Genomic DNA, 25,553 nt, shown 5'->3' with positions numbered 1-25,553 from the left:
ACCACAAGGGAATTCCATTGCTGTTACAGTCCACAACAGCTGCCTCCACACGTCTGCCTGCATTGGCACTCCCTCCCCCATCTTCAAGGAACACCAGCCCAGCCAAAACACCTTCCTGGCTCTGCAGCAAGAGTTACGTTCATCATGGTGTAATTCATCATCTGGTCTGGATCCACATTTCATACCTACGGGAGGCCAGTGGCAGAAATCCAGAGCACCCAAAACTCAAGGTAATTGAGCCTATGGGCCAAGATACCATTCACACAAGAAGCAGAGGTGTTATTTTACCCACAAGGTGCATGTGGTAGCAAAGATTCCCCTCCCCAGAATGCAGGGGCACTGCTGAAGCAACAACTGGAGTGTGACTGTAGAGTGGACAGTCGATCCCAAGCAAACTGATACACATGCCAATGCCTCAGATGGCTCTGCAGATGCAGCACACCAGTTAGTGTGTGTCTTCCACACCACGCTTTCCATATTCTTGCACCTTCACATGGATATAGTATGGTCATCACTTCCTGCCCTAAGAATTTATCTACTATTGCTTTATTCTATTTGTGAATGGAAAAACTCGATGGCCATCACATGAAGTTACTTCTATATTCTCTGTATTTGCCTATGAGTAAATCTGTAGAGTGCCCCAAGCTATCCATGTAGGCCACATCCCCTTCTGCAGGGCCTGGAACTGCCTGCTTCAAGGGAAATTGTAAAACCCCAGCTGTGGATGTTAGTGTAACGACAACTTAGCATTTTCAGTACACTGACATACTCATGGAAGAGGCTTTTACTAGGCACAGATGGTCCTGAAGTGAAACAAATTACATGCATTTTACAGCAACCAAAATAAAACTATGATCAATATGAAAGTGGAGTGAATTTCTGATCTGCCAAATCTTTATCAGAAAATGCATAAAAAAACATTTAAGATGCTTAATGAAGGGATATTACCGAAAACATTTTGCTTTCCAGGCTGCTCTTAACCGGCTTCTGTTGTCTCTTCTCCTAGAACCTGTCCTCATTCTATTTTCCATGTCATCCATTGGGTGTGGGGAAAGCGTCTTCAATTTGACAGCTTCAGCGCATCAGACGTCAAGTCCCATCTTAAGGCTCCCTCCTACAAAACACAGATTTATACCCATTTTTTATCATTTCCCTCTGCATGCAAAATCCTTTATATTTCAGGTTCCTACTGAACCCCCCCAGGCTGCCTGGGGACAGCGGCTACCTTTAAGGGGAGGGACTCTTCATCAGGGACTGTAGTGACAGGACAAGGGGTGATGGGTTCAAAGTGAAACAGGGGAAGTTCAGGTTGGAGATAAGGCAGAAGCTCTTCCCTGTGAGGGTGCTGAGGCGCTGGCACAGGGTGCCCAGAGAAGCTGTGGCTGCCCCATCCCTGGCAGTGTTCAAGGCCAGGTTGGACACAGGGGCTTGGAGCAAGCTGCTCCAGTGGAAGGGGTCCCTGCTGTGGCAGGGGTTGGAGCTGGATGAGCTTTAAGGTCCCGTCCAACACAAACCAGTCTGGGATTCTCTGAACACCTTCTCCCAGCACCAGGCTGTGACCCCAGTAGATGTCTCTAAGCCCTGATACGATAATACAAGAAACCTTTAGCTTCCATACACCAGGAAGAAGAGTAATTAGTGGGGCTAAAGATGAGTTTGGTCCATTGACACCCAGAGGGCAGCCATGGAAACGAGCAGCTCTGTGGAGCCGGCCTGTGGCCAGGGCAGAAAATGGGCTGTCAGTTGCTTTAAGACAGCTTTATCTGTGTTTAGTGAGGAGCCGCAGGGACACCCTTCCCCTTGGCATGAGCCCAAACTGCGTTTGAGGAGCCCCAGCTGCTTCCCGCTGGCGGCTCTACGCTTTACAGCTCCAAACAGATGGCCTCTCGCACAGCCGCCACCTCCCGATCTCTTATTTGAATACCTCTTTATTTGAACCCCGCATCAGCTCAGCAATACCGTTTCTCCTACCCCAAACCCACCAGAGCGGTGTGCGGGCAGGTAAACCACGGCCACGCCGCAGAGCGGGATGGTTTAAACGGGTTTTGTTCCACATAAAACCGCGCTTGGAACCATAGCCCAGGCCGGGTCCCACCGCCCCTCAGCGCTCTCCCGCCCAAACCCACTGCGCTGAGGCGGGAAAAAGGGCCGCAACCTCCTCAAGATGGCGCCCGCACCCCCTCGCTCCCCCCATGGCGCCCCGGCTGTGAGGATGGAGGCACTGCTCCAGAGCTGGAGTACAAGCTGATCGTTTATTACAAGGATTACACGATATTTATATGCTTCCAAGCACATCTGTGTCCGCCTTGAGGTTGCATTTACGACATCTGGCAAGAGGTCTATCTGTTCTTATCAACACCCAAGAGTTCCAACATCTTCCAAGCACCAGCCAGGGACGGGTCCCTCCCAACCGCCTGCTGTGCTTCCTCCAGCCCATGGTCTCCGACACCTTCGATACATTCCACCCCTCACACCCGGCTCCGCGGGGCAGGGGCACCGGCGACCTCCCCAACATGGCGCCGGTGGCCGCCCGCTGCCAGCCGCCTCGCCCTCCTCATGATGGCGGCGGCGCCGGGCTATGACGCCATACGTCGTCGTCCTCCTTCTCCTCCTCCTCCTCCACCCCTCCCGCTCTTTCCCTCTCCCCCCGGCCTCCTCCCGCCACCGCCGCCGCCGCCGGTCTCCGCCTCTCCCGCTCGCCATTGCGGCGGCTCAGGGCGAGCCGCGCCGCGTTCCCGCTCCGCTCCCTCCCCGGCCTCCTCCCGCCACAAGGCTCCACGGCGCAGGCCCGCTGCAGCGCAGCCGCTCTGAGGTGAGTGTCCTACCGCGCAATCTCCCAGCTCCTCCAGCCCGGCGCAGCCGCAGCAACGCGGGGGCCCCCGCCGGCCGCCCAGGCACCCCCGGCTCCGGCGCCCGCGCCTCCCCTCCGCGCCGCCGCGGGGACGCCTAGGCCGCGCTAGGCCCCGCCGTAGGGAGGGGAGCGGAGCGGAGCGGAGCGAGGGCCGCTCCCGCCCGGCCGCCGGAGGGATGGAAGCGGGGGGGTGGTGGTGGTTGGCGGCGGGGCGGCGGCCGCGGGGCCTGGCGGGGGCATCACCCGGCCGAGGGCGGCGGAGCCCGGGGGAACCGAGCGCCCTCCCAGGGGGGGGCAGCGGGGCGGGAAGCGAAGCGAAGGGAAGGGAAGGGCGGGCGCGGGCCCACGCTTGGGGCCGGGCCGGGCCGGGCCGAGTGTTGCGGGCTGCGGGAGCAGGTTGCCCCGGCCCCGCTGTGAGCCCGTCCCGCTCCGAGGAGGGGAGTTGGGCCGCGGCTACGGCCATTTGCGGTACTTCGCTTTTCTTTCCCCCCCCCCGTTTATTTTCTTCCCTCCTTTTATCCCTCCCTTTTCTCTCCCTTTCCTTTTTATTATTTGTTTTTCCTTTTCGTTTTTTTCTGACTGCAAATGGATGCCTTGTGGCAGCGTCCTGGGCCGGCGCTGCCCTTCTGAATATGAGTTGTGGAGCAGGGCAGCGAGTTGAGATGCTGTTATTCGCACAAGCCGAATGATCTTTTTTTCTCTTTAATATACCCCCCAAAAGGGGTATAAATTGTATCTCTTTGTTCTTGGGTTATACAACATCAGGCTCTGGAGAGAACCTGGTTCACGACTTAGTGTAAATAGTAATTACAGGGCAGAAGTATTCGGCTCAAAAGCCTTCATAGGTGTGGGGTTACTCGGTCTTGGCTTTCTTGCAGCTACAGGTAGTTTCTGTAGTGGGGGAGATGTTTTCTGTGCACAGCTCTGGGATTTGAATTTCTGTTCTCTTTTTTTCCTCCTCCATTGGAATTATCTTCATTATTTCCAAAATTGAGGATTTTTATCATAGGAGGAGCACTGCTGTTGTGGTTTGTGTCTCTAGTGCGTTAGCCTTGCTGCTGTCCAGGCATGGTTTTAGACCCTCTTCCCATGTAGTGGGCATGGTGAGAGTGTTTTCAGTGTCGTGGTGGCTGTGTGTAATCATTCTTTTTGGGTTTCATTCAAGACATCATGGCGACTTGTGTTCATCCTTTAGCAGTGGCATCACCTCATCTTCTGGTTCATCTGCATCACAGTTGCTGATCTTTAAAACCTGTTATATTGAACTTTTAATGGCCTAATATTGAGGAAATAGATGAGAAACTGCTTATTTTTCATGTTGTATTTTCCTGCTCATGATGAAACTGGGGAGCAGCTGCTTTTATATATTAAAGGTGAAAGAGAAAGTATGAGGGTGGTAACTTTGGAAAGGTCAGGGTTATATTAACTCTTGTTGCAGGATTTTAATCTTGTCCATCATGGATAAGTGTCATAGTGTAGCCTTTAATTAAATAATCTCATATGTTTATGTAATGTTCTACATGTGTTCACTCTTTTATAGAGTGCTGCAGCTGGGCTTTACTGTATTTTACTGTATTACAGTTGTTTTTCAGAAGTCTCACATCATTAATGTACAGGCTTTACAATGAGGTATGGGCTCCTACACACAGGCCATACATAGGGTGAGATGGGGAACCCTCTGCCTCATCCAGTACGTGTTTTGTGCAGTCCCTACAACTCCATGTACTGTAGTAGCATCTGTGCCTTGCGAAGTGTGTGGCCTGGTGTATGTTCGCGTTGTGTAGGTGGAATGGAGCACGGGTCTTGTAAAGTGTTGGTTGGCAGCCTGGATAGAGCCCGTGTTGGAGTGTGTGTGTGTAGGCACTATGATTTTTGGCATGGAGCCTCTCAGTTCAATCAAAGTCTTTCTGTGGACCCCGTTACCTTGTGTGTAGTATTAACATCATCCACGGGTGCTCCTTTGGAGGTAACTTGGCTGGGCAGTGCTCTGTGTAACTGTGTAAGTTACCCTGACACAAGTCTGTGTTGTGGATGTGGACTGTGCCATCCCAGCTGAGCTGCCCAGTGTGCCAGAACAACAAATACCCTGACCCCAGAAGCAGAAAAGCCATCATAGCAAAACACCAGCTCTGACAGCAAGAGTCCTTTAGTGTGTGTCATGTCAGTTGGTGGTTGCCCTTCTCTGTAGCTCTCTTGGGAAAGTGTGTGGCATAAACTTATTCACAGTGGATTAAGCTGCGGTGAGTGAAGACTGCTTTGATTTTGAGTAAGGTTGGCCATGCGGGGGCTTCACATGCTGTAATGTTGCACTTGGATTAATTGTCTCAACTTCCCTGGATAAAAAACCCCCACAACTGCTTGGCTGCGGAGATGTCACCTTTCAGAATCCAGGTATTTTGGTGTGAGGCCTTCTTCAGGTGTTGGAATTCCATAGTTTTTCTATCACTCAGGAGCCTGAATCATCATTTCTTAGGCTTAAACCAACAAGTTTCACTTATGGCAAGCTCAAGCCTGGAAGATTTCAGCCTCCTAAGTGAAAATAAAGAGCCCCAAATGGCTGCAGGAGTCGGGGTTGGGAGCACCTGGGCTGCCTTTGTTGTAGATCTTGCTTCTAGGCTACATCATGTCAGACTTGCCATTTCCATGCTCTGAGAATGTTCCCATTGCTGCTTGTACTGGCTCTTCATGTGCCAAATGAGGGAGATTTCCAAGTCTGTCAGGCTCTTGGAGGTTTTGGGAATTACTATTATTTTCCCTTACTCTGATCTGGGAGTGTATCTTCTAGGAAGGAGCAGAATGCAGTGACTCCGCTGTGCCCTTGGATCCCTTTTACCAGGAAAATATAATAGAGACTTTCATATGCTGCTTCTGTTGATGACTTTCAGTACAAGTAGTACTGTAACATTTAGCCTTGGACATTATCTTTCCATGCTGCTTCTAGTAGATCCACGCTGCTTGAAGTAGGTACATAGGAAAACATACAGTGAAGGTTTCTTGTATTGCTGATTACCCAGTGCTTGAGTTACTAAATAAAATCATTTTAAAAATACAACCCTTAGTCTTTTTGAATCTTTTTGAATAACTTCTGCATGGTGGGGATTTTACTCTTACTATGTAGTAGTTGCTGTAGTAGAAAGATTGAAAATGGTGCACTTGAAAGTGCACTGAGGTGGCACTTGAAACAGATACTTGTGGTGACTCACACGACGCCTCCAATGAATCATAGAATCAGAGGATGGTTTGTGTTGGAAGGGGCCTTAAAGCTCATGTAGTTCCATCCCCTGCCATTGACAGGGACACCTTCCACTAGAGCAGGTTGCTCCAAGCCCTCTGTGGCATGGGGTTGGAATTGGATGAGCCCTAAGGTCCCTTCCAACCCAAACCATTCCATGATTCTACCGTTCTGTGCATGCAAACACCCCTGCCTCAGCCTGTTTCTCACTTGCTTTAATGAGTGAATTTGTGTGCCAGCTGTTGTGAACCTCTTCATGAGCTTGTTTTGCATGTAAATCCAAGCCAGGTAAATAGATCCCAGCAACCCCCTGGTTTTCAGGCATTGCAAACCATGAAATGCTGAACATTATTGGCATCTTCTCTTTTCCACCTGTAACTTCAGTTTCCACCAGGAACTCTCACTACTTTCCAATATAAAAGCTGTGCCATTATCACTGGAGTGTGGAGAAAGGTTTTAAAGTCAAGAGTCAATACAGGATTTTCTTTGTACCATGGGTAGTAGGAGCCTCTTAACTGTCCAAGCTAAACCTGGCCTATCCTGCTTTGTGGAGAATTCAGGTCTATCTATATTCATTGCAGCAGTTGTTTTCAGTATTCATGGTGTCTTGCTAATTCTGGTCTTGTTACCTTTGGTTTGGTCCAAAAACTAGTGGGGCCGAACCAGTTTCCTGTTGGACAGTTCCATGGGAGGCTTGAATGGAGCTGTACATCCTTATGGGATAGCACCACTTGCTGGGAAACCTTAGAGCCCACTATCCTTGTGGGAGTAGTACAGTTTATAACTAGGAGCAGACCTTTTGTTCTGACTAGAAGTGTTACTAAGAGGAGCTGGGAGAGGATGCCCAAGTGATTAATGCTGTGCACCCACTTGGTTTTGGAGGTCACCTGAGGTGTTCAGCTTCATGGGAAGGACTTTTCTGTCTAACACTGGTTTTGTAGCAGATGAGTTGCCTGCCAGGCTCCAAGGAGGAGTTCCTTCTATTGACAGTAGGAAATGGGGAGGTGGAGGCTATATTTGGTGGAGCATGTAGGAGAGTGATAGGCATCTCCATGCATGTTGACATTTTGATGTCAATGAAATACAGTGGTGGGGTTTTTTCCTCCTGGAAGAAGGATGTAGCTGCACAAAGACTCTTAGGATGCTTCTGATGGAAGATTTATTCCATCTGAGTGTTGACTCCATAGGATGAGAATTCCAGTGTCTCCTCTCCTTGCTGTTCATCATCCTTTCTTAGAGAGCATGCTGCTTTTGGTGGATAAGGGAGCCTATTTTTGTGCTGAGGAATGAAAGCAGGTGCCTCCTCAGTACGGGACATGGTGCGTTCTGTCCTTGACGCTGAGCTCTGAGCCTCTGCTCCTTTATGCACATTATTTTTGTTGGCTGTAGGTTGCTTTCTGCCTCTCTGAGGCTGTGTGTAAGGCAGACGTGTGAATTATATTAGCTGTTTGCTCTGTGTGCTGGCTCTATAAATAAGAGATGGATTGCTCAGATGCTGCACTCTGAGCACAAGTCGGAGGGTAACTCAACTTTGTCAATCCCACCACAAAATTCATAGAATGAATCATAGAATCCCAGACTGGTTTGGGTTGGAAGGGACCTTAAAGCTCCTCCAGTTGCAGTCCCCTCCCACAGGCAGGGACCCCTTCCACTAGAGCAGCTTGCTCCAAGCCCCTGTGTCCAACCTGGCCTTGAACACTGCCAGGGATGGGGCAGCCACAGCTTCTCTGGGCACCCTGTGCCAGCGCCTCAGCACCCTCACAGGGAAGAGCTTCTGCCTTATCTCCAACCTGAACTTCCCCTGTTTCAGTTTGAACCCATCACCCCTTGTCCTATCACTCCAGTCCCTGATGAAGAGCCCCTCTCCAGCATCCTTGTAGCCCCCTTCAGACACTGGAAGCTGCTCTGAGGTCTCCATGCAGCTTCTCTTCTCCAGGCTCAACATCCCCAACTTTCTCAGCCTGTCTTCACGAGGGAGGTGCTCCAGTCCCTGATCATCCTCGTGGCCTCCTCTGGACTTGCTCCAACAGCTCCATGTCCACCTTGAGGACACCAGAACTGCACATAGTGCTGCGAGTGGGGTCTCAGAACAGAATAGAGGGGCAGGATCTGCTGCTGCTGCTCACACTCTGGGGGTGAAGCCCAGCACACAGGGGCGGGTCTGGGCTCAAGTGCACACTGAAGCCAGGTCATGGAGAGCTTTTTATTGACCAGCACCCCTAAGTCCTTCTTCCCAGGCTGCTCTGAATCACTTGTCCACCCAACCTGTACCTGTGCCTGGAATTGCCCCAGGGAATGAGTTCAATGAGGTTGGCATTGGCCATCTCTCCAGTGTGTCCAGGTCCCTCTGGATCCCATCTCTTCCTTCCAGTCTATCAACCAAGCAAATTCATCTGACTTCAAATACATAAGCAGAAATAACATGAAAGTCTATTTTCACTTAACAGAGCATGCCTCTTGCCTGTAACAAGTGTGATCATGACATGCAGTCCTAAAGAAACTAAGCCCGTGCCCTGTTTATGACATAACCATCTACTTAAAGTAATCAAATGGGGATGACTTCCAGGCTTGGAAAACTTCCTGGGTCAAAAAATACTTCCAAACCACACCCCAGAGTCTCTGCTTTATTTATACTGCAACATCCTCTATAGAGAAACGGTGTGGAAGTTAATTCTGTTCCCATAAGTTTATTTTTGGTGTCTGCTATTAGAGTCTCCTGCTGCTTCTGCAGCCACTATCTTGGTCATAAAGAAAATCCTTTTTGCTTCTGGTTTCCCTTTAGGAGAATCATAGAATCAGCTAGGTTGGAAAAGCCCTTTAAGCTCATCCAGCCGAACCATTCCCAGCAGTGCCGAGGCCACCACTAACCCATGGCACTGAGGCCTCGTCTCCACGCTGTGTGAACACTTGCAGGGACGGTGCCTGCAGCCCTGCCCTGGGCAGCCTGTTCCAATGCCTGAGCACCCTCTGGGGCAGGAATTGTTCCTCAGCTCCATCTAAACCTGCCCTGGTGCAGCTTGAGGCCGGTTCCTCTTGTCCCATCCCTTGTTCCTTGGGAGCAGAGCCCAGCCCCTCCTGGCTCCATCCTCCTGTCAGGCAGTTGGAGGCAGCCATCAGGTCCCCCCTGAGCCTTCTCCAGACTGAACCCCCCCGGTCCCTCAGGCATTAGAAGGGACTTCAGATAGTGCTGCTCCTTTTAGAATCACAGACTAGTTTGGGTTGGAAATGACCTTAAGATCATCGCGTTCCAACCCCCCTGCCATGGGCAGGGACACCTCCCACTAAACCATATCACCCAAGGCCTCATCCAGCCTGGCCTTGAACACTGCCAGGGATGGAGCATTCACAACCTCCCTGGGCAACCCATTCCAGTGCCTCACCACCCTAACAGGGAAGAATTTCCTCCTTATATCCAATCTAAACTTCCCCTGTTTCAGTTTTAACCCATTACCCCTTGTCCTATCACTACAGTCCCTAATGAAGAGTCCCTCCCCAGCATCCCTATAGGCCCCCTTCAGATACTGGAAGGCTGCTATGAGGTCTCCACGCAGCCTTCTCTTCTCCAGGCTGAACAGCCCCAACTTTCTCAGCCTGCCTTCATACAGGAGGTGCTCCAGTCCCCTGATCATCCTCATGGCCTCCTCTGGACTTGTTCCAACAGTTCCATGTCCTTTTTATGTTGAGGACACCAGAACTGCACACAATGCTCCAAGTGAGGTCTCACGAGAGCAGAATAAAGTGGCAGGATCACCTCCTTCCTCCCTAGAAGCTCTTAGCTCCTTTGGGTTGCAAGTTGTATTCTTTTCGAGGCTTTTTTCTCCTGCAGCATGAGTTTTAATGGTGCTTTGCAGGTAAATCAGTAAAATTTGGTCTCTTGCTCGAGATGAAATGGTGTGTTTTCCTGTGATAGTTGTAATACCCAAACCCTGATAATGCAAAGCATATGTAGATGGAGGAGGTGGTGAAGAAATGTGAAAGACATCTGAAGTACAAAATGTAGCAGCAAATAAAAATTCATGTCCCAGTTTCAGTGTATCAGATGCATGGTTGTGAGCTACAGGAAAAGCTTTGAATTCCCACAGGATTTGCATACTGTACTGTGTATTCAAAGCAGGAAAACCCCACATAAGGGCTAACTTATGGTGGGTCAGGATGAGAAAATCATGATGGCTCTATCTTGGATGTTCTCCATGTGCATGGGATTCTGGTGGAGGAGTGATCTTGGAAGATAAACTGACCTGTGCCCCTTCTCAAACCCTGATATTCATCAGGGCCTGTAGTAACAGGACAAGGGTGAATGGCTTCTTCCAGGGGAGATTCAGGCTGGATATAAGGAAGCTCTTCCCTGTGAGGGTGCTGAGGCGCTGGCACAGGGTGCCCAGAGAAGCTGTGGCTGCCCCATCCCTGGCAGTGTTCAAAGCCAGGTTGGACACAGGGGCTTGGAGCAAGCTGCTCTAGTGGAAGGGGTCCATGCCCATGGCAGGGGTTGGAACTGGATGAGTTTTGAGGTCCCTTCGAACCCAAACCAATCTGGGATTCTATGAAATAACTGTGCTTAGGAAGGAGAGTATAAGCAGGTATTCTCATCTGTGTATGATCGTTATAATCCTGCTTCATCTTGTAACAAATACCTTGGGTCTTGAGTGTTCAGTTCCGCCTTTGGAAGACAGCTCAGGAGTAAGCTGGATGCTTGAAGAACACAGTGACCTCTTTAACAGGCACTTTGTCAATACTCCAGCGAAGAAATGCTTGAACCAGTGTTTAAATCCAGCATTCAGGTACTGAAGACTTCAATAACTCACAGAGAAATCTCTGATCAAGTTGGGCTCTAGAAGCACATTTTATTCCTCCCAGAAAACACAAATCTTAATCCTGCTCAATATGCAGCAGTAGCAGCAGCAAACATAACATGTCCTAGATCTTCTCTCATATGTGATGCTTCTTTAGAGGTGACACTTCCCCTTCTCATCTGTTGCTCCTTGTTTCCAGTTTGGAAACTCCTTGCCCATTAGTTTCCAGTTTTGCTGGGGTGTTTTGGCTCCTCACTGCAGTCTTTTGCAGGGCAAGGAGCAGATGGTGTTCTTCAGCCACAGAAAACCTTTGGAAGGGAGCCTGGCCTTTCCTTTTTCCCAGTTGCAGGTGCTAAGGGGAGGAGGTATCCCACTTCTACTGAACCTAGGCTCTCTGTCACCCCAAGGGCCTGCAGGGGCACCACAGGGTAACCCCAGATGCTCGTACTTCATGTGGCTGGAGGAGAATCCCCACATTCTGCCCCATGTGAATGCAGATCTGGTAGCTGATGCCAGCCAGGAGCTGTCTGTAGGCTGTGACTGCACATCCCCTCCTCCTAAATAGCTGGAGGAAAAACCCAAACAAATCCAAATTTACATAGAAGAAGACCTTGAAAACAAATGCTGTTGTAGGGTGTTTTCCTTACAGGCTGAGAGAGCTGGGCTGGGTCAGGCTGGAGAAGAGAAGGCTCCTGAAGGGGAGACCTTAGAGCAGCTCCAGTGCCTAAAGGGGCTGCAGGAAACCTGGAGAGGGGCTTGGGACAAGGGCCTGTAGGGACAGGCCAAGGGGAATGGCTTGAACCTGCCCGAGGGGAGACTGAGCTGAGCTCTTAGGCAGAAGCTCTTCCCTGTGAGGGTGCTGAGGCGCTGGCACAGGGTGCCCAGAGAAGCTGTGGCTGCCCCATCCCTGGCAGTGCTCAAGGCCAGGTTGGACACAGGGGCTTGGAGCAAGCTGCTCTAGTGGAAGGGGTCCCTGCCTGTGGCAGGGGTTGGAACTGGGGGAGCTTTAAGGTCCCTTCCAACCCAACCTGTGATCCTAAGATCATGTCATCTTGAAGGCTGCATCATTAACAGAACTATCACCTAGAGGTGGGCCGCGATTGCCATTTTGGGGTGCGAGTTAGAGAATTAAATGTGGTCAGGGGTGAATCATCTGTCTTCACCATATGCTGATCCTATTGAATTAGTATGTGAGGACCAAGTCCATCTAGCCATGGTTGAAGACAACATCCAGCAGGGGCAAGGTCTGCTATGGTTAACATGATACTTCACTCCTCTAAGTCTTGGTCTAGCCATCACCACTCTCTTGCTCGAATCCTTTGCTAAAACACACTTCCTTTATGTTTTTATGGTAGTCCAGCAGAACCACTAATCCTCCCCCTTGATAAAAGAGGATTAAACATGGGAACATTTGCACCTTCATGCAGCCAACCAGGGCCGCACTCTGTCTTTTAGGCAGTAATCCTGTTGGAGTGAGGGCTGTGCCTTTGTGCAGTACCAGGAATGCTGTCAGCGATGGCAAACAGCAGCTCTCTGGGCAGTTGTGCTTATTGGATTTGTACTTCTTAAAAGACCATTTTGGTTGGTAATTTAAAAAGCTGAATCAGCTGGAGGTGACCAGCTGGCTTCACACTGTTCAAATGACTCTGGGCTCTGCAGGTCAGAGTAACATAAATCAAAACTGGGATTTGTGTGTGGTTCTCTAAGTAAAAATGAAAGAATGTGTAAGCTGACAAAGTATTACCTTGGAGAATGCCATTTATAGAATCGTATCTCAGAAGCTGACATAAATGCATGGAATGGTTTGTGTTGGAAAGGACCTTAAAGCCCATCCAGTTCCAACCCCTTGCCACAGCAGGGACACCTTCCGCTGGAGCAGCTTGCTCCAAGCCCCTGTGTCCAACCTGGCCTTGAGCACTGCCAGGGATGGGGCAGCCACAGCTTCTCTGGGCACCCTGTGCCAGCGCCTCAGCACCCTCACAGGGAAGAGTTTCTGCCTAAGAGCTCAGCTCAGTCTCCCCTCTGGAAGCTCATATTTACCACGTTATCTCTCCTAGACTCATTTCACACTACACATCCTCCAAAAGATGTAGGGAACAAGGTTCTGCCCCCCATGTGGATACTGGTGAGGGAGCATCCCCTCTGGATATCACACCCCAAGTGCTTAACATGAAACCAGCAGGGCCTGAGGGGAAGCATGGGAATGCTAAATGAGAATTCCACTCCTGCTTTACAACTTTATGGTGTAGTTTGACTTAGTTTTGGATTACACTCACTTGCAGGCTGATACGGATCGAGATGTGGTACTGTGCTCCTGTTCTGGATGCTAAATGTGTGCTAACCTTTTGCTTGGTGTCTTCATGGGGAGGATTGATCCCACCGTATAACTTTATCTTTTAACTTACATAAACTGCTTAAAACTTGAAAATACGGAGTCTAAACCATGGAGTGCTCCTGCTTGTCTGTGCTGTGCTTTCCCTGTTGTCTACCACTGCGCTGCTTGAGTACTGAAGAGGAGCAGGGTAGAGCGCTGCGGTGAAGCCCTCCCCACGCTCCCCATCGTGCCAAAGCCTGAGAAGAGGCTTCAAATAGAAACCACCTCATCCTCACACTGAGCCCAGAGCTTCCTGCCAGCCTCTGCTGCTAAATAAGTGCAAAAAGGACCCGTTGTAAATTGCGTCATAGTTGGTGAAACGAATGTCCTGTCCCATCGCCAAAGAGTGGCTTTCAGCAGCAAACAGGAGGGTTTGTGCCTAATAAATATGTGTAAAATCCCATTTGTTTCTTTTCCAGCCTTTCTGTGCATGGAGTTTTTCCTGCAGTGTGATGGGGTTGCTCTTTTGTGTGAGAAGCTGATAAAAGAGCACATTAATAGAAGGGGGTTTGTGTTTGCTTTCTAGAATCAGCTGTATTTTAGGTCTTTTCATGCTGACACTGGTAGCATAGGGAATTCTTATCCCATCCTAATTAGAAGGAGCCTTATATTATGCCACAGGAGGACGCTGTGGAACCAGAGCTACTTTGTGTAGTTCCTCTTCGTGCTTGAGTTACTGCATCCCTGCTGACAAGCAGCAATGTCCCCGTGCTGCTGTGCACCAGCGTGAAGTAAGATGTTGGCTTCAATCTTGATAAGAGAGGTGTAAATTGACGTGTCTTATCTTGCCTTTGTGCAGGGTAGCAGTTGCTGCTGCTGACAGGAGGCAATGTCTCAAGTCCTGAGAAGTCAGCCCCATCTAAAACCCTGCACAGTTTCCAGAGTGACAGATGCTTCACCACAAAAATCTGGGGTTTATTGCACTGAGGTGTAGGCCAGCAAGTTCTTCCCATGAGCAAGGGAAGGCTTCTTCTGCACCCATTGGAAAACAGGATTTGGGGGTAAAATGTGTGTTTTTAATGAGTTGTGGTCATAATTAAGATATTCATCAAGCCTGTCCCTGGTGAATAGCATTGTTTCCTTATCAAATCTGCAGCGGTAATTCCCTCTGAGCACAATCTGATAGGACAACAGCATCAAATTTATCCTGAAGGTGAATTAACAGATAATATTTAATCAGTGAGAGATGCCAGTGCATGTAAAGAGCTAAATCTCTGCTCTCAGGAGTCTGAAATGATCTGCTAGGGAGGACCTGAGCAGCCTCACCAGGAGAAGGACTGGATCTTGGTTGTTGGTACGTAGTGCAGGTGAGTGATGGGAGATGTGGGCCTTCTGTGTGCTGTTGGTTGTAAGCTGCTCTGACAGAAGCCAGTGCAGTTGTAATTGGCTGGTGTAGCCCTCTTCCATCTCCCACTTCACCTGGAAGTGGTTTCTTAACCAGCATCATCAGGAAATGCTGTGAGTGAGCTTGGTGCCCGTGCAAGTAAGGCCTGGCTGGGAGATGGATGGCTTTGCACGAGTTGTGGCTTCCAGATACCAGCCAACCTTGGCCCACATGGAGCTGAAACACAGCCAGGGCAGCACCGGGCCAAGACTGGATGTGTCTCCTCTGTTAGAGGTTGTCCTCTTATCTTTCCCTCAGCTGCAGGTTTGCAGCTCCTCTAATTCAGACCATGGCAGGAGCTTGCCCCAGAAGCTGTGGCTGCCCCATCCCTGGCAGTGTTCAAGGCCAGGTTGGACACAGGGGCTTGGAGCAAGCTGCTCCAGTGGAAGGTGTCCCTGCCCGTGGGAAGGGGTTGGAACTGAGTGAGCTTTAAGGTCCCTTCCAACCCAAACCAGTCTGGGATTCAGTGTAAACTGGACCATTTCTAGCTGTTGTAACCAGAGAGTTAGACACAACTCGCTTCAGACTGATGATGTCTGATGAACACCAGTGATTTTAGCCATGGCTCCTTGTGAAAATCATGGTGTATGATCTCTTTGTTTGTGTTGCTGGTGTTTCTGAATGAGGTTTTGCTCCTTATGGAGCCATGAGTGTAACCATTGAAATCTGCTGATCAGAAACCAGCTGTATCAGGATGTGTGTACTTGCTTTAGAGGGCTTGGTGCCAGAATAGCACAAAGCAGTTCCAGACAATTTCAAAGGTGTAATTACAGTCAAACAGGGTTTGATTTTATTAGTAAATGGCAAATGATTTCTTCCTTGCTGGATCAGTTTTCACTTATGAATTATTCCAGGCTGTCTTTGTGGGGAATTTGGAGTTTAGCTAGAGCCAGAAGTTTGAAACAGCTTTTAAAATGACCCATTCTTATGTCCTAAGAGCATAGGAAGCACTGTTTAATCTGATTGAACACATGAAGTATGAAACCTGGTTAGCTGAAAAGCCTCCTTCACATCCCGTTGGCTCAGACCATCAAAGGTATTTCAGGTCCCTCCCTCTGAGGAGATGACACCAGCGCCTATGGTTGTTGTGGCAGCAGATGAGCTGCTGCAGCTGCAGTTGGTTGTTCCTAAAATAACCCGTGGTGGTGTGGTCTCCCTTACCCACCACAGCAGGCTCTTGGGAGTGAGAAGGGACATGTTTTGCATGTGGGAAGCCCTGTGTGCCACCACCATCATCTTTGTGACCTGTGCTTGAAGCTCTGCTCTGATGGCCAAAGGATGGAGACAAACACAAAGCAGTGCTGAGCATCACCCCTCCATCCTCGCAGCATCACTAGGGAAGCAGTTTAGAGAGTAACCTCCAAGCTAGGGAAGGGGGAAAAGCAAACTGAGCAGCTCAAAACTGACTTAGAGACCCATTTCCCAGCAGAGGTGCTGGTCTGCGTGGCTGAACACCACCGAAGAGCTGCAAGAAAGGGCTTAGGAGGTGGTGACTGATGGCAGCAGCCACCCTGCAGCCCACGGAACTGCTGCCTGAGGATTAACACACCCGGATCACAGGAGCCACAAGAACAAAAGTGCCAGTGTGATGCCGGTGGTTTAATGCAAAGCAAAGGACTTATTTACAGCAGAGGCTTGAATCCATTAAGGGCACATTAAATTCCAGATGCTTGTCAGCTTCACAAGAAGAGGGGAGGGAAGGGAGGAGGTGTTGCTTGTTTTCTGGAGAACACTCAGCTCGCTGAACATGGAGCAGTGTTTCATTGACATTAACGCCATGAGGAAGTTGACCAGCTTGAATGATGAACAGGTTATTTCTGATTCCCTTTTATTTTCTTTTTGAAACTCCATTCAAACTTAACCAGGGGAGATTTAGGTTGGATATAAGGAAGGAATTCCTTACTGTGAGGGTGCTGAGGCACTGGCACAGGGTGCCCAGAGAAGCTGTGGCTGCCCCATCCCTGGCAGTGTTCAAGGCCAGGTTGGACACAGGGGCTTGGAGCAAGCTGCTCCAATGGAAGGTGTCCCTCCCTGTGGCTGGGGTTGGAACTGGAAGAGCTTTAAGGTCCCTTCCAACCCAAACCAGTCTGGGATGCTATTTTACACAGATCACAAGACTACTGTCTAGTGCCAAAGTGCTATGTGCTGAGTTCCTCTGTGGGGCAGAGTTGTCAATAAGGAATTGGTGCTGTCTACAGTGGAAGGATCAAACAGAAAATGGGTTGGAAAAGGAAAAACTGGGAGTGTTTCCATTCCTTTGAAGCAAATTAGGAAATGAGCCAGAGGGATTATTCTGGAGAGTGGATATTGAGAATTGGCCTTCGCAAATGCGTCCTCTAACTCATTTAATCTTAAAAGCAAGGCAAATTAAAAAGAAACAGGCAAAATAAAGAAACCCCAGGAACAGCTCAGATTCCCTGGGCCAACTGAGCAACCACACATTGGTTTGTCTCTTCCTTTCTTCTTACTTAGGTGCTTACAGTATGCTGAATACATACTGTATTGGAGGAAACACTGTTATAAACTCACCTCTACAAGGGAGTGTTTGAAGGCCATGAGGCTTCATCAGTGCCCTGCTCTTTGTGTTTTGGTGGGTGCATCACTAGCTAACAGCTGGTTTGTTCCTTCGTAACCCATCCATGCTGTGGAGAGCTGGGTCTCTGTGGATACCAGCCTGGACCTCTGCATGTGCCTTTGTGTGTTTAGGTACTTACCCCAGTGATGTTCAGGTAGAAGGAGGAGGATGAGGAGGAGCTTGAGGAAGGCTGGCTGGCTTTTCTCAGAGACAGGAGCTGATGGAAGCTTATCACCTCTTCCTCAGTAGTTACTGTGGCTTCCCATAGCCTCTGGTTTGCTCCTGTACCATCTAAATTCAACATCCTTTCATCAGTTCAAGGACAATTCCCCAGAGGATGGTAGGTGGGTCACATCATGCAGCCTTTCTCCTGAGCCTCATCACTGGGAAGAGAAGGTTGGTGACCCTGCCAGCCTGAAATGAAGCTGGGGACAGTACCCTTGGATGGAAAGGTTAATGTCTGTTAACCTAACTGCTGGCATTGACCACTTATAAGGTGGATTCTGAGGAGCTGTGTGTATCTGTTAGTCCCCTGTCCTTGCTCCTTTGTCATTTATAATCCACTCTGCTGCGTGAGCTCAGCATGTTCATCACACGTTGAGTAGCTCCCCAATGGAGCAGTGCCATGCAGCTGGCTGGGATGGGATTTCATTCTTCCCCAAACCTTTGATTAGGAGAAGTTGTGCACAGGCTGTGTGAGTTGGCCTCTATCTGCTGTTGGTGCTTAGCTAATTCTTCTATGTTATACCAATGCCATCCTCATCTTTATGTGGATGCTGTTGCAGGATACAGGTGAGCTCTTCCCTTGTGTTCTGCTTACAGTGGTCACTCCTGGTACCAAATATGAAGCCTGAATTCGGACAACCAGGGTTATTCACAAAGAAAATGCAAAGCTTTGTATGTACAAGAAGGACAATTCGCCTTTCTTCACTGTGACTTTCTTGGACTGTGTGGTGTTGGCTTATGGAGGAGAGGTTTGCTCCTCATGTGAGGTCTGTAAGGCACAAGAAGAAGGAAGGTTTGGTTGCAAAACTTGGCCAGGAGAGCTTTATTTTTGGTATTTTGGATGCTGACGAGGCTGTTACCTGTTAGCACCCCCTTTCAGAATGGTAGAATCATAGAATCCCAGGATGGTTTGGGTTGGAAGGGACCTTAAAGCTCCTCCAGCTCCAAGCTCTGCCATGGGCAGGGACACCTTCCACTAGAGCAGCTTGCTCCAGGCCCCTGTGTCCAACCTGGCCTTGAACACTGCCAGGGATGGGGCAGCCACAGCTTCTCTGGGCACCCTGTGCCAGCGCCTCACCATCCCAACCATAAAGCATTTCTTCCCTATGTCTCATCTAAGTCTCCCCTCTTTTCACTTAAAACCTCTGCCCCTGCATTCCCTCGGGTCTCTCTCAGGAAGGATCTGAGCCCATGGCTGGAATGAGCTGTGTGCGTGCATGGGAGAGCAGAGAGCAGGTCTCTGTCAAACCGTTCTGCATCTCAGCTCTTCTCCTTCTGTCTTCATTCAGATAATTCATATTTCCATCATTGAAACTGCTGAGGAAGTGAGACCCAGTGATTCTTTCATGCACTGTTCATCTGAGCAGGGGTTTGGGTGAATTGGGCATTATGTTGGATGAATGATTTCCAATGCCAGCAGAGCACTGCTTGTCACGAGTTAAGCCTGTCTCAGAGGGCAGTGTCTTGTCTTCCACAGCATTTGAACTAAAACCACTTCAGTGGTCTAAAGGTTAAAAATAAGCCCTGGTCCTGTCCATGCAAGAGCTTTTCCAGTCATGCTGATGAACCTCATCGTTTTTTCTGCTGTGGACTTCTTATTTTTGGCTCAGTTTAAAGCACCCATGAGCAACATGAAACCAGATGGCGATGACAGAGGACAGTTTCTACAGTGGTTTTGTATGGGTTGAGTTGTATCTCCTTACATTCACACCACAGATTATGCTGAGCAGACAAAAACTTCATTTTAATCCATGTGGGTTTAAATTTAATGTAGAATTTATGGCTTTTCTGTTCACTTTCTGTTTTCTGCTGGTTTGAATGGTTTGGCTTCTGCTGCGTGAGCTTTGTTCCTCCTGCATCTGGTGTTCTTCCAGCGATGGTGTCAACAGCCATTGATTATAGTTGACAGTACATCAAAAGAACCCCTGACATGGTCATGAGGCAGCTGCACTTTGTGATGAGAGGACTTTATCCTCATGTTTTTTTAAGCAGTTTAAATGACTTCAAAATCCTTCTGGCTGTCATCCAGGGCTTCTGGACTGAGCTGCAGCTACCAGGAAATGTCTTTGCAGGCATCACAGAATAGTTAGGGTTGGAAAGGACCTTAAGATCATCAAGTTCCAACCCCCCTGCCATGGGCAGTGACGTCTCACTCTCAACCATATCACCCAAGGCCTCATCCAGCCTGGCCTTGAACACTGCCAGGGATGGAGCATTCACAACCTCCCTGGGCAACCCATTCCAGTGCCTCACCACCCTAACAGGAAAGAATTTCCTCCTTATATCCAATCTAAACTTCCCCTGTTTAAGTTTTAACCCATTACCCCTTGTCCTATCACTACAGTCCCTAATGAAGAGTCCCTCCCCAGCATCCCTATAGGCCCCCTTCAGATACTGGAAGGCTGCTATGAGGTCTCCACGCAGCCTTCTCTTCTCCAGGCTGAACAGCCCCAACTTTCTCAGCTGATCTTCATACAGGAGGTGCTCCAGTCCCCTGATCATCCTCGTGGCCTCCTCTGGACTTGTTCCAACAGATCCATGTCCTTTTTATGTTGAGGACACCAGAACTGCACACAATACTCCAGGTGAGGTCTCACGGTTTCCTTACACCTGAAAATGTTCTGGTGTCTGAAGGAAAACAGGAATAAACTTTTTTTTTTTTTTTTTTTTGGAATGATAAATGGTCATCTCTGAAATTAACCAAGAACAACCTTCCTTTCATCCCCTGTGCGGGAATCCCTGTTCAAATCCAAGTGTGGATGTGTAACAGGTGCTTTGCTGCTGGGGCAACAGTGGGATCATAGCATCCCAGGCTGGTTTGTGTTGGAAGGGACCTTAAAGCTTCTCCAGTTCCAACCCCTGCCACAGGCAGAGACCCCTTCCACTGGAGCAGCTTGCTCCAAGCCCCTGTGTCCAACCTGGCCTTGAACACTGCCAGGGATGGGGCAGCCACAGCTTCTCTGGGCACCCTGTGCCAGCGCCTCAGCACCCTCACAGGGAAGAGCTTCTGCCTAAGAGCTCATCTCAGTCTCCCCTCGGGCAGGTTCAAGCCATTCCCCTTGGCCTGTCCCTACAGACCCTTGTCCCAAGCCCCTCTCCAGGTTTCCTGTAGCCCCTTTAGGCACTGGAGCTGCTCTAAGGTATCCCCTTCAGGAGCCTTCTCTTCTCCAGGCTAATGACATGGCTTGCTGGACTCCATAGAGCAGTTACCCAGCCATGTATCTGACACCACTCTGTGGCTGTATCCATGTTCCTAGCTCTTTCCTCCTGACAAACTGAACAGGTTTCCATGAAGAGGGTGTCATCAAGAGCTTTAATTTCAATGACTGCACTTCCAGGATCAGAATTTGCTGGGTGTATGTTACTGTTTTCTACAGGTGATCATGTGTTTCCTTCTGCTGTTTGTCCTGGGGGGTTTTGGGGCTCGGCTGATGTCCTAATTCTTCTACTGTAGTTTGAAAATATCTTCAAGATGTGCTGTCCCTTTTCCACACACTGAAAATACCCGTGTATCTCCTGTCTTGTTCCTTCTGCACAGATTTGTGTTCATGCCATGTGGGCCAGTGCCCTGCTCAGTGGTTTACCACTAGATGCATTAAATAAATGTGCTTTATCGAATATTTGTGCTTGGGTTGTAATGATTTTGCCTCCTTCTAGACTCTAAATAAGTAATAAGACAAAAATGGCCTCCAGAATGCAACTTGCTGCCACTAAACTTCTGTTCTGGGATCCTTGTTTATGTTCTGAGCTACTGAGGTTGAAGGACAGGGATTGTGTAACGCCCTTGAGCATCTTAGAATCACAGAATGGTTTTGGTCAGAAAGGACCTTAGGATTATACAGTTCCCATCCCCTGCCATGGGTCAGGACACCTCACATCTGCCCTGAAAGCTGAAGTGGGAAAAAGAAGTGCCAGCTTTGATGAGACCTCTGAACATGTAGTGGGTGAGTGGTGCATTGCAGGGCTACGGAATCCATTCCAGCAAAGATGACTGGCTGAGTGCTGTGCCATGTTGTTTGGAAGCATGGAATTTTCAAACCCAGACACTTCAAGCTCCTCCTCTGCTTCATGGTGTAGCTGTTATTTCCCTGTCAAAGACCACTGTCACTTGGGAAGGTAATCTCTGTTCCCTTGTGGTCACATCCTGCTTATCCAGCTGGCTCAGAAACCTTTTGCTGCCCACGCTTACCTCAGTGTCAGTAACCCCTTCCTGTGATTTCTTTTGTCTCCTCCAACAGTAGTTATTGATGGATGAACACGAGGTGTCCCAAACAGAGCACATGGCCACCATCGAGGCCCATGCGGTGGCCCAGCAAGTGCAGCAGGTCCATGTGGCCACCTACACAGAGCACAGCATGCTCAGTGCGGATGAGGACTCACCGTCTTCACCAGAGGACACGTCCTATGATGACTCTGACATCCTCAACTCCACGGCTACTGATGAAGTCACTGCCCACCTGGCTGCAGCAGGTACAATTACTGTTGTTCACTTAACATGGCATTCACAGGATCCCAGACTGGTTTGGGTTGGAAGGGACCTTAAAGCTCCTCCAGTCCCAGTCCCCTGCCACAGGCAGGGACACCTTCCCCTAGAGCAGCTTGCTCCAAGCCCCTGTGTCCAACCTGGCCTTGAGCACTGCCAGGGATGGGGCAGCCACAGCTTCTCTGGGCACCCTGTGCCAGCGCCTCAGCACCCTCACAGGGAAGAGCTTCTGCCTTATCTCCAACCTGAACTTCCCCTGATTAAGTTTGAACCCATCACCCCTTGTCCTATCACTCCAGTCCCTGATGAAGAGCCCCTCTCCAGCATCCTTGTAGCCCCCTTCAGACACTGGAAGCTGTTCTGAGGTCTCCACACAGCTTCTCCTCTCCAGGCTCAACAGCCCCAGTGTTCTCAGCCTGTCAGGCTCCAGCCCCTGATTATCCTCGCAGAGGCTGCAAACAGCACTTGTAGGTGGGTGGTGATCTTGCACCCATGGGATGCTCTGAATATCTCCTTATTGCCCTTGCTTATTGACCTTCTTCACAAGGTCTGCCAGCTGCTTCGATATTGCATCGCTTTATCTGTGTGTAAGAAGAGGCATAAGAGACTGGTTTGTGCAATAAGGAAGGTCCTTGGTAAGTGCTGCTCAAATAGTGAAGCTAAAATGTATGTCAGAGAGCAAGCTTATTTCAAGCCTGTATAAACAACAGCAAAAATAGCCCAGGAGTGCTGCACTATCTTGCTTAGCCAAGGAGGTGACATTCACATGCAAGGCCTCTCTCAGGAGACGCTACAAAGGGTCCCCAGCATATCTGGACTGGGAAAGCATCCCAGAACCACAAATTCCTTTCAGTGAAGCCAAATGGCCTCCTCATTTGCCTTGTACCAGATCGACCCCATGAGGAGAAAAATGCAGTGATAAAGCACTCAGGGTCTGACCTGACTCTATATAAGACTTTCTCTGCTGAGCAGAGCTCTTGATGTGCTTGACTGAACCTGCAGAGTTCCACCATCACACTGAGCATCCCTTTCCTTAGGAATTTTCAAACCTCAGCTCCTGTAGGATTCTTTTCCCCCTCTCTTCTAGCACACAAGCTTTTCAGGCTTGGGTGGTGTTTGCAGGAGCCACATCTGGTGGCTCCATATGCAGGGGGTGTACAGCACCCCTCCAGCCACTGGCCAGAGGTTGGCAGCCCAAAACAGGAGCTGCCCTACTTCTCTAGGGCAGGCACTGACACATCCAGCCCAAAGCTTGCCCAAGAGCCCAGTGTGGCCTTTCCTCTCTTCTCCAGAGCAACTATTCTTCCAGTCCCCCAAATGACAGTGATTTTATCCTATTTTTCCCAAGCACAGGATCCTTGGAGCAGTATGGAGCAGTTCTGACCAATAGTGCTCAGGTAGTCTGTTAGTAGTTAACAAACCTGGCTCTGCAGTGTCACCCAGAGCTCTGTCCGTGTACTGTCTCCCAGAGCAGTTGGTCAGAGAACATGTATCATCAGATACTACTCTTGTTATCATCTCCCAGCTTCCACTAATCATTAGCTGAGGACTTCCTGATCCAATAGCTGCATCTCTGTTAAACACAGAGTGCTTTTATGAAGCCTGGTGTGATCTTTCACCTCTGATACATGGAGGAACCACACAAAGAGTGACTGAGGTCTGCTCAGGAGTCACAGGCATGACCTTGAGCCTGCAGTAGACCCCAGGGCTTTTTGATTCTGACCCTGCACTCCTTTCTAACATCACAGACAGGAGCACAACCCATTCCATGTTACTTGATTTACTTCCAATTAACTTAAGGAAACTTCCCCTTCCATAGAGTCTGTGTCCAGAGTTTGATCACAAAAGCAATAGCATTGCCCTGCTGTGGTCTCCACTATTCTTCAAGGGCCTGTTGTAGGATGCTGCTGGGAACTCTGGATTACCAGTACTTTCCTATTAGAACTGGCACTTAATCCCTAGGGAAGGCTTTGGACTCCTGATGCTGGAGTTGTGTCCAAGAGGATTCATGGTGTTGTACCTGGTCTCTTCTTCCTTGCTACTGGAATCTCCTCAGTTACAGTCAGTTATTTGAAGTCTTGGTGTACTTGAGAGTTTTTCAGTCTCTTTGGAAGTTAAAATACATAATTACGTGATTATAAGGGAAACTTTGGACTAACATATGTGGCTTTCAGCTGGGACTGAACTGGGATTTGCCAGTCTTGGGAATGGAGCCTTTTGATACACATCTCTGATACTGCTGGAGAGCAGGGATCCAGCGGGGAATTCACATCGCCCTGGTCTGATGGGGAGGCCCTTGAAGCTGATCCCTTGGGACCCATCCTGTGTAGGGAGCAATGGCAATGTCCCTTCTGGCCAGGTCCTGAGCCCAGTGTGCTGATTGACCCTCTGTGGTTTGGTTTCCAGGCCCTGTGGGGATGGCAGCAGCTGCTGCTGTGGCGACAGGTAAAAAACGGAAGAGACCACACGTCTTTGAGTCCAACCCATCCATCCGCAAGAGGCAGCAAACACGTCTGCTACGGTAAGAGCTCCTCCTGCACTCTGACACCTCAGTCTGCATCCCTGGGCTATCTCCAGTGCTGTCCAGACATTGCCCAGCTTGGGTGTTTTTTGGTGGCATCTTTTCTGCAGCCCAAAAGCTGTGTTGAAGAAATCAGTTAAATTGCAGCTCTGCTCATCTTCAGTGTGATGTTATGATCACTAGGACTGTCGTGAGCATTCTGGTGGGATCCAGCATTCTGGTTTTACCCCAGTTGGTCACAAGGTGGATCTGTCACTGTAACATTGCCTTGTAAAATGTTCACAGTGGCTTTAATAGCAGCTGGCCTGAGAATCTGGAGCTACAGTCATATTCCAGTGGCACAAAGGTCTTACCTACCTAATGAATCATGGAATGGTTTGGGTTGAAAGGGACCTTAAAGCTCCTCCAGTCCCAACCCCTGCCACAGGCAGGGACCCCTTCCACTGGAGCAGCTTGCTCCAAGCCCCTGTGTCCAACCTGGCCTTGAACACTGCCAGGGATGGGGCAGCCACAGCTTCTCTGGGCACCCTGTGCCAGCGCCTCAGCACCCTCACAGGGAAGAGCTTCTGCCTAAGAGCTCAGCTCAGTCTCCCCTCTGGCAGGTTCAAGCCATTCCCCTTGGCCTGTCCCTACAGGCCCTTGTCCCAAGCCCCTCTCCAGGTTTCCTGCAGCCCCTTTAGGCACTGGAGCTGCTCTAAGGTCTCCCCTTAAGACTGAAGTCTTACCCAGCCTTTAGTTCACAGTTTTGGGGGAGAATAATGAAAGGGAAATGCATGCCAGAGCTGAAACACTTCCTTTGGCTTCAGCAACTTGCTCTGCAGACGCCAAACCTCCACAGCTCTTCAGGTGCTGCATTACAGGTGCTCTGAGGCTGTCTGCCCGCCTGGTGGCCACCAAGGAACGCTGGTGCTGAATTGACTGCACAGGCTTCCTGCATGCCTGGAGACGTCATCTGCTAACCCATCAGGAAACACTTGCAAATAGCAGTTGATATTATTTACTAGGATTTGGAACAAAGGAGTTTTTGCCTTTTAAACTGATTTGGATGTAACTGGGTTATGTCAGAGGAGGCAGGGGTATTTGACACTTTTTTTTGCTGACTTCCCCTTGTGTATACA

The 25,553-nt window shown here is 49.5% G+C and overlaps 1 protein-coding gene across 7 annotated transcripts in view; it reads left to right on the top strand.

Moving 5' to 3' along the window:
- The first annotated feature begins 2,616 nt into the window (after positions 1-2,616).
- Positions 2,617-25,553, top strand: part of NRF1 (nuclear respiratory factor 1) — a 69,360-nt gene continuing 46,423 nt past the window's right edge. For 2 of the 7 annotated variants that reach the window (XM_061346856.1, XM_061346859.1), the window contains exons 1-3: positions 2,620-2,812; positions 21,673-21,901; positions 24,321-24,435. In XM_061346856.1, the coding sequence (XP_061202840.1) occupies positions 21,679-21,901; positions 24,321-24,435 (338 nt within the window). In that variant the 5' untranslated portion in view covers positions 2,620-2,812; positions 21,673-21,678. Of the gene's footprint in view, positions 2,813-21,669; positions 21,902-24,320; positions 24,436-25,553 lie in introns of all 7 variants that reach the window. The other 5 variants (XM_061346855.1, XM_061346857.1, XM_061346861.1 and 2 more) reach the window with 5 other exon arrangements.

This window comes from Neopsephotus bourkii, unplaced genomic scaffold, assembly GCF_033783945.1.
Source record: "Neopsephotus bourkii isolate Nb327-2 ecotype Australia unplaced genomic scaffold, CSIRO-AGI_Nbou_v1 NB_281, whole genome shotgun sequence".
Classification (NCBI taxonomy): Eukaryota; Metazoa; Chordata; class Aves; order Psittaciformes; family Psittacidae; genus Neopsephotus; species Neopsephotus bourkii.
Note: the sequence above shows the minus strand (reverse complement) of the source record. Positions and strands in the feature narration are given on the sequence as shown.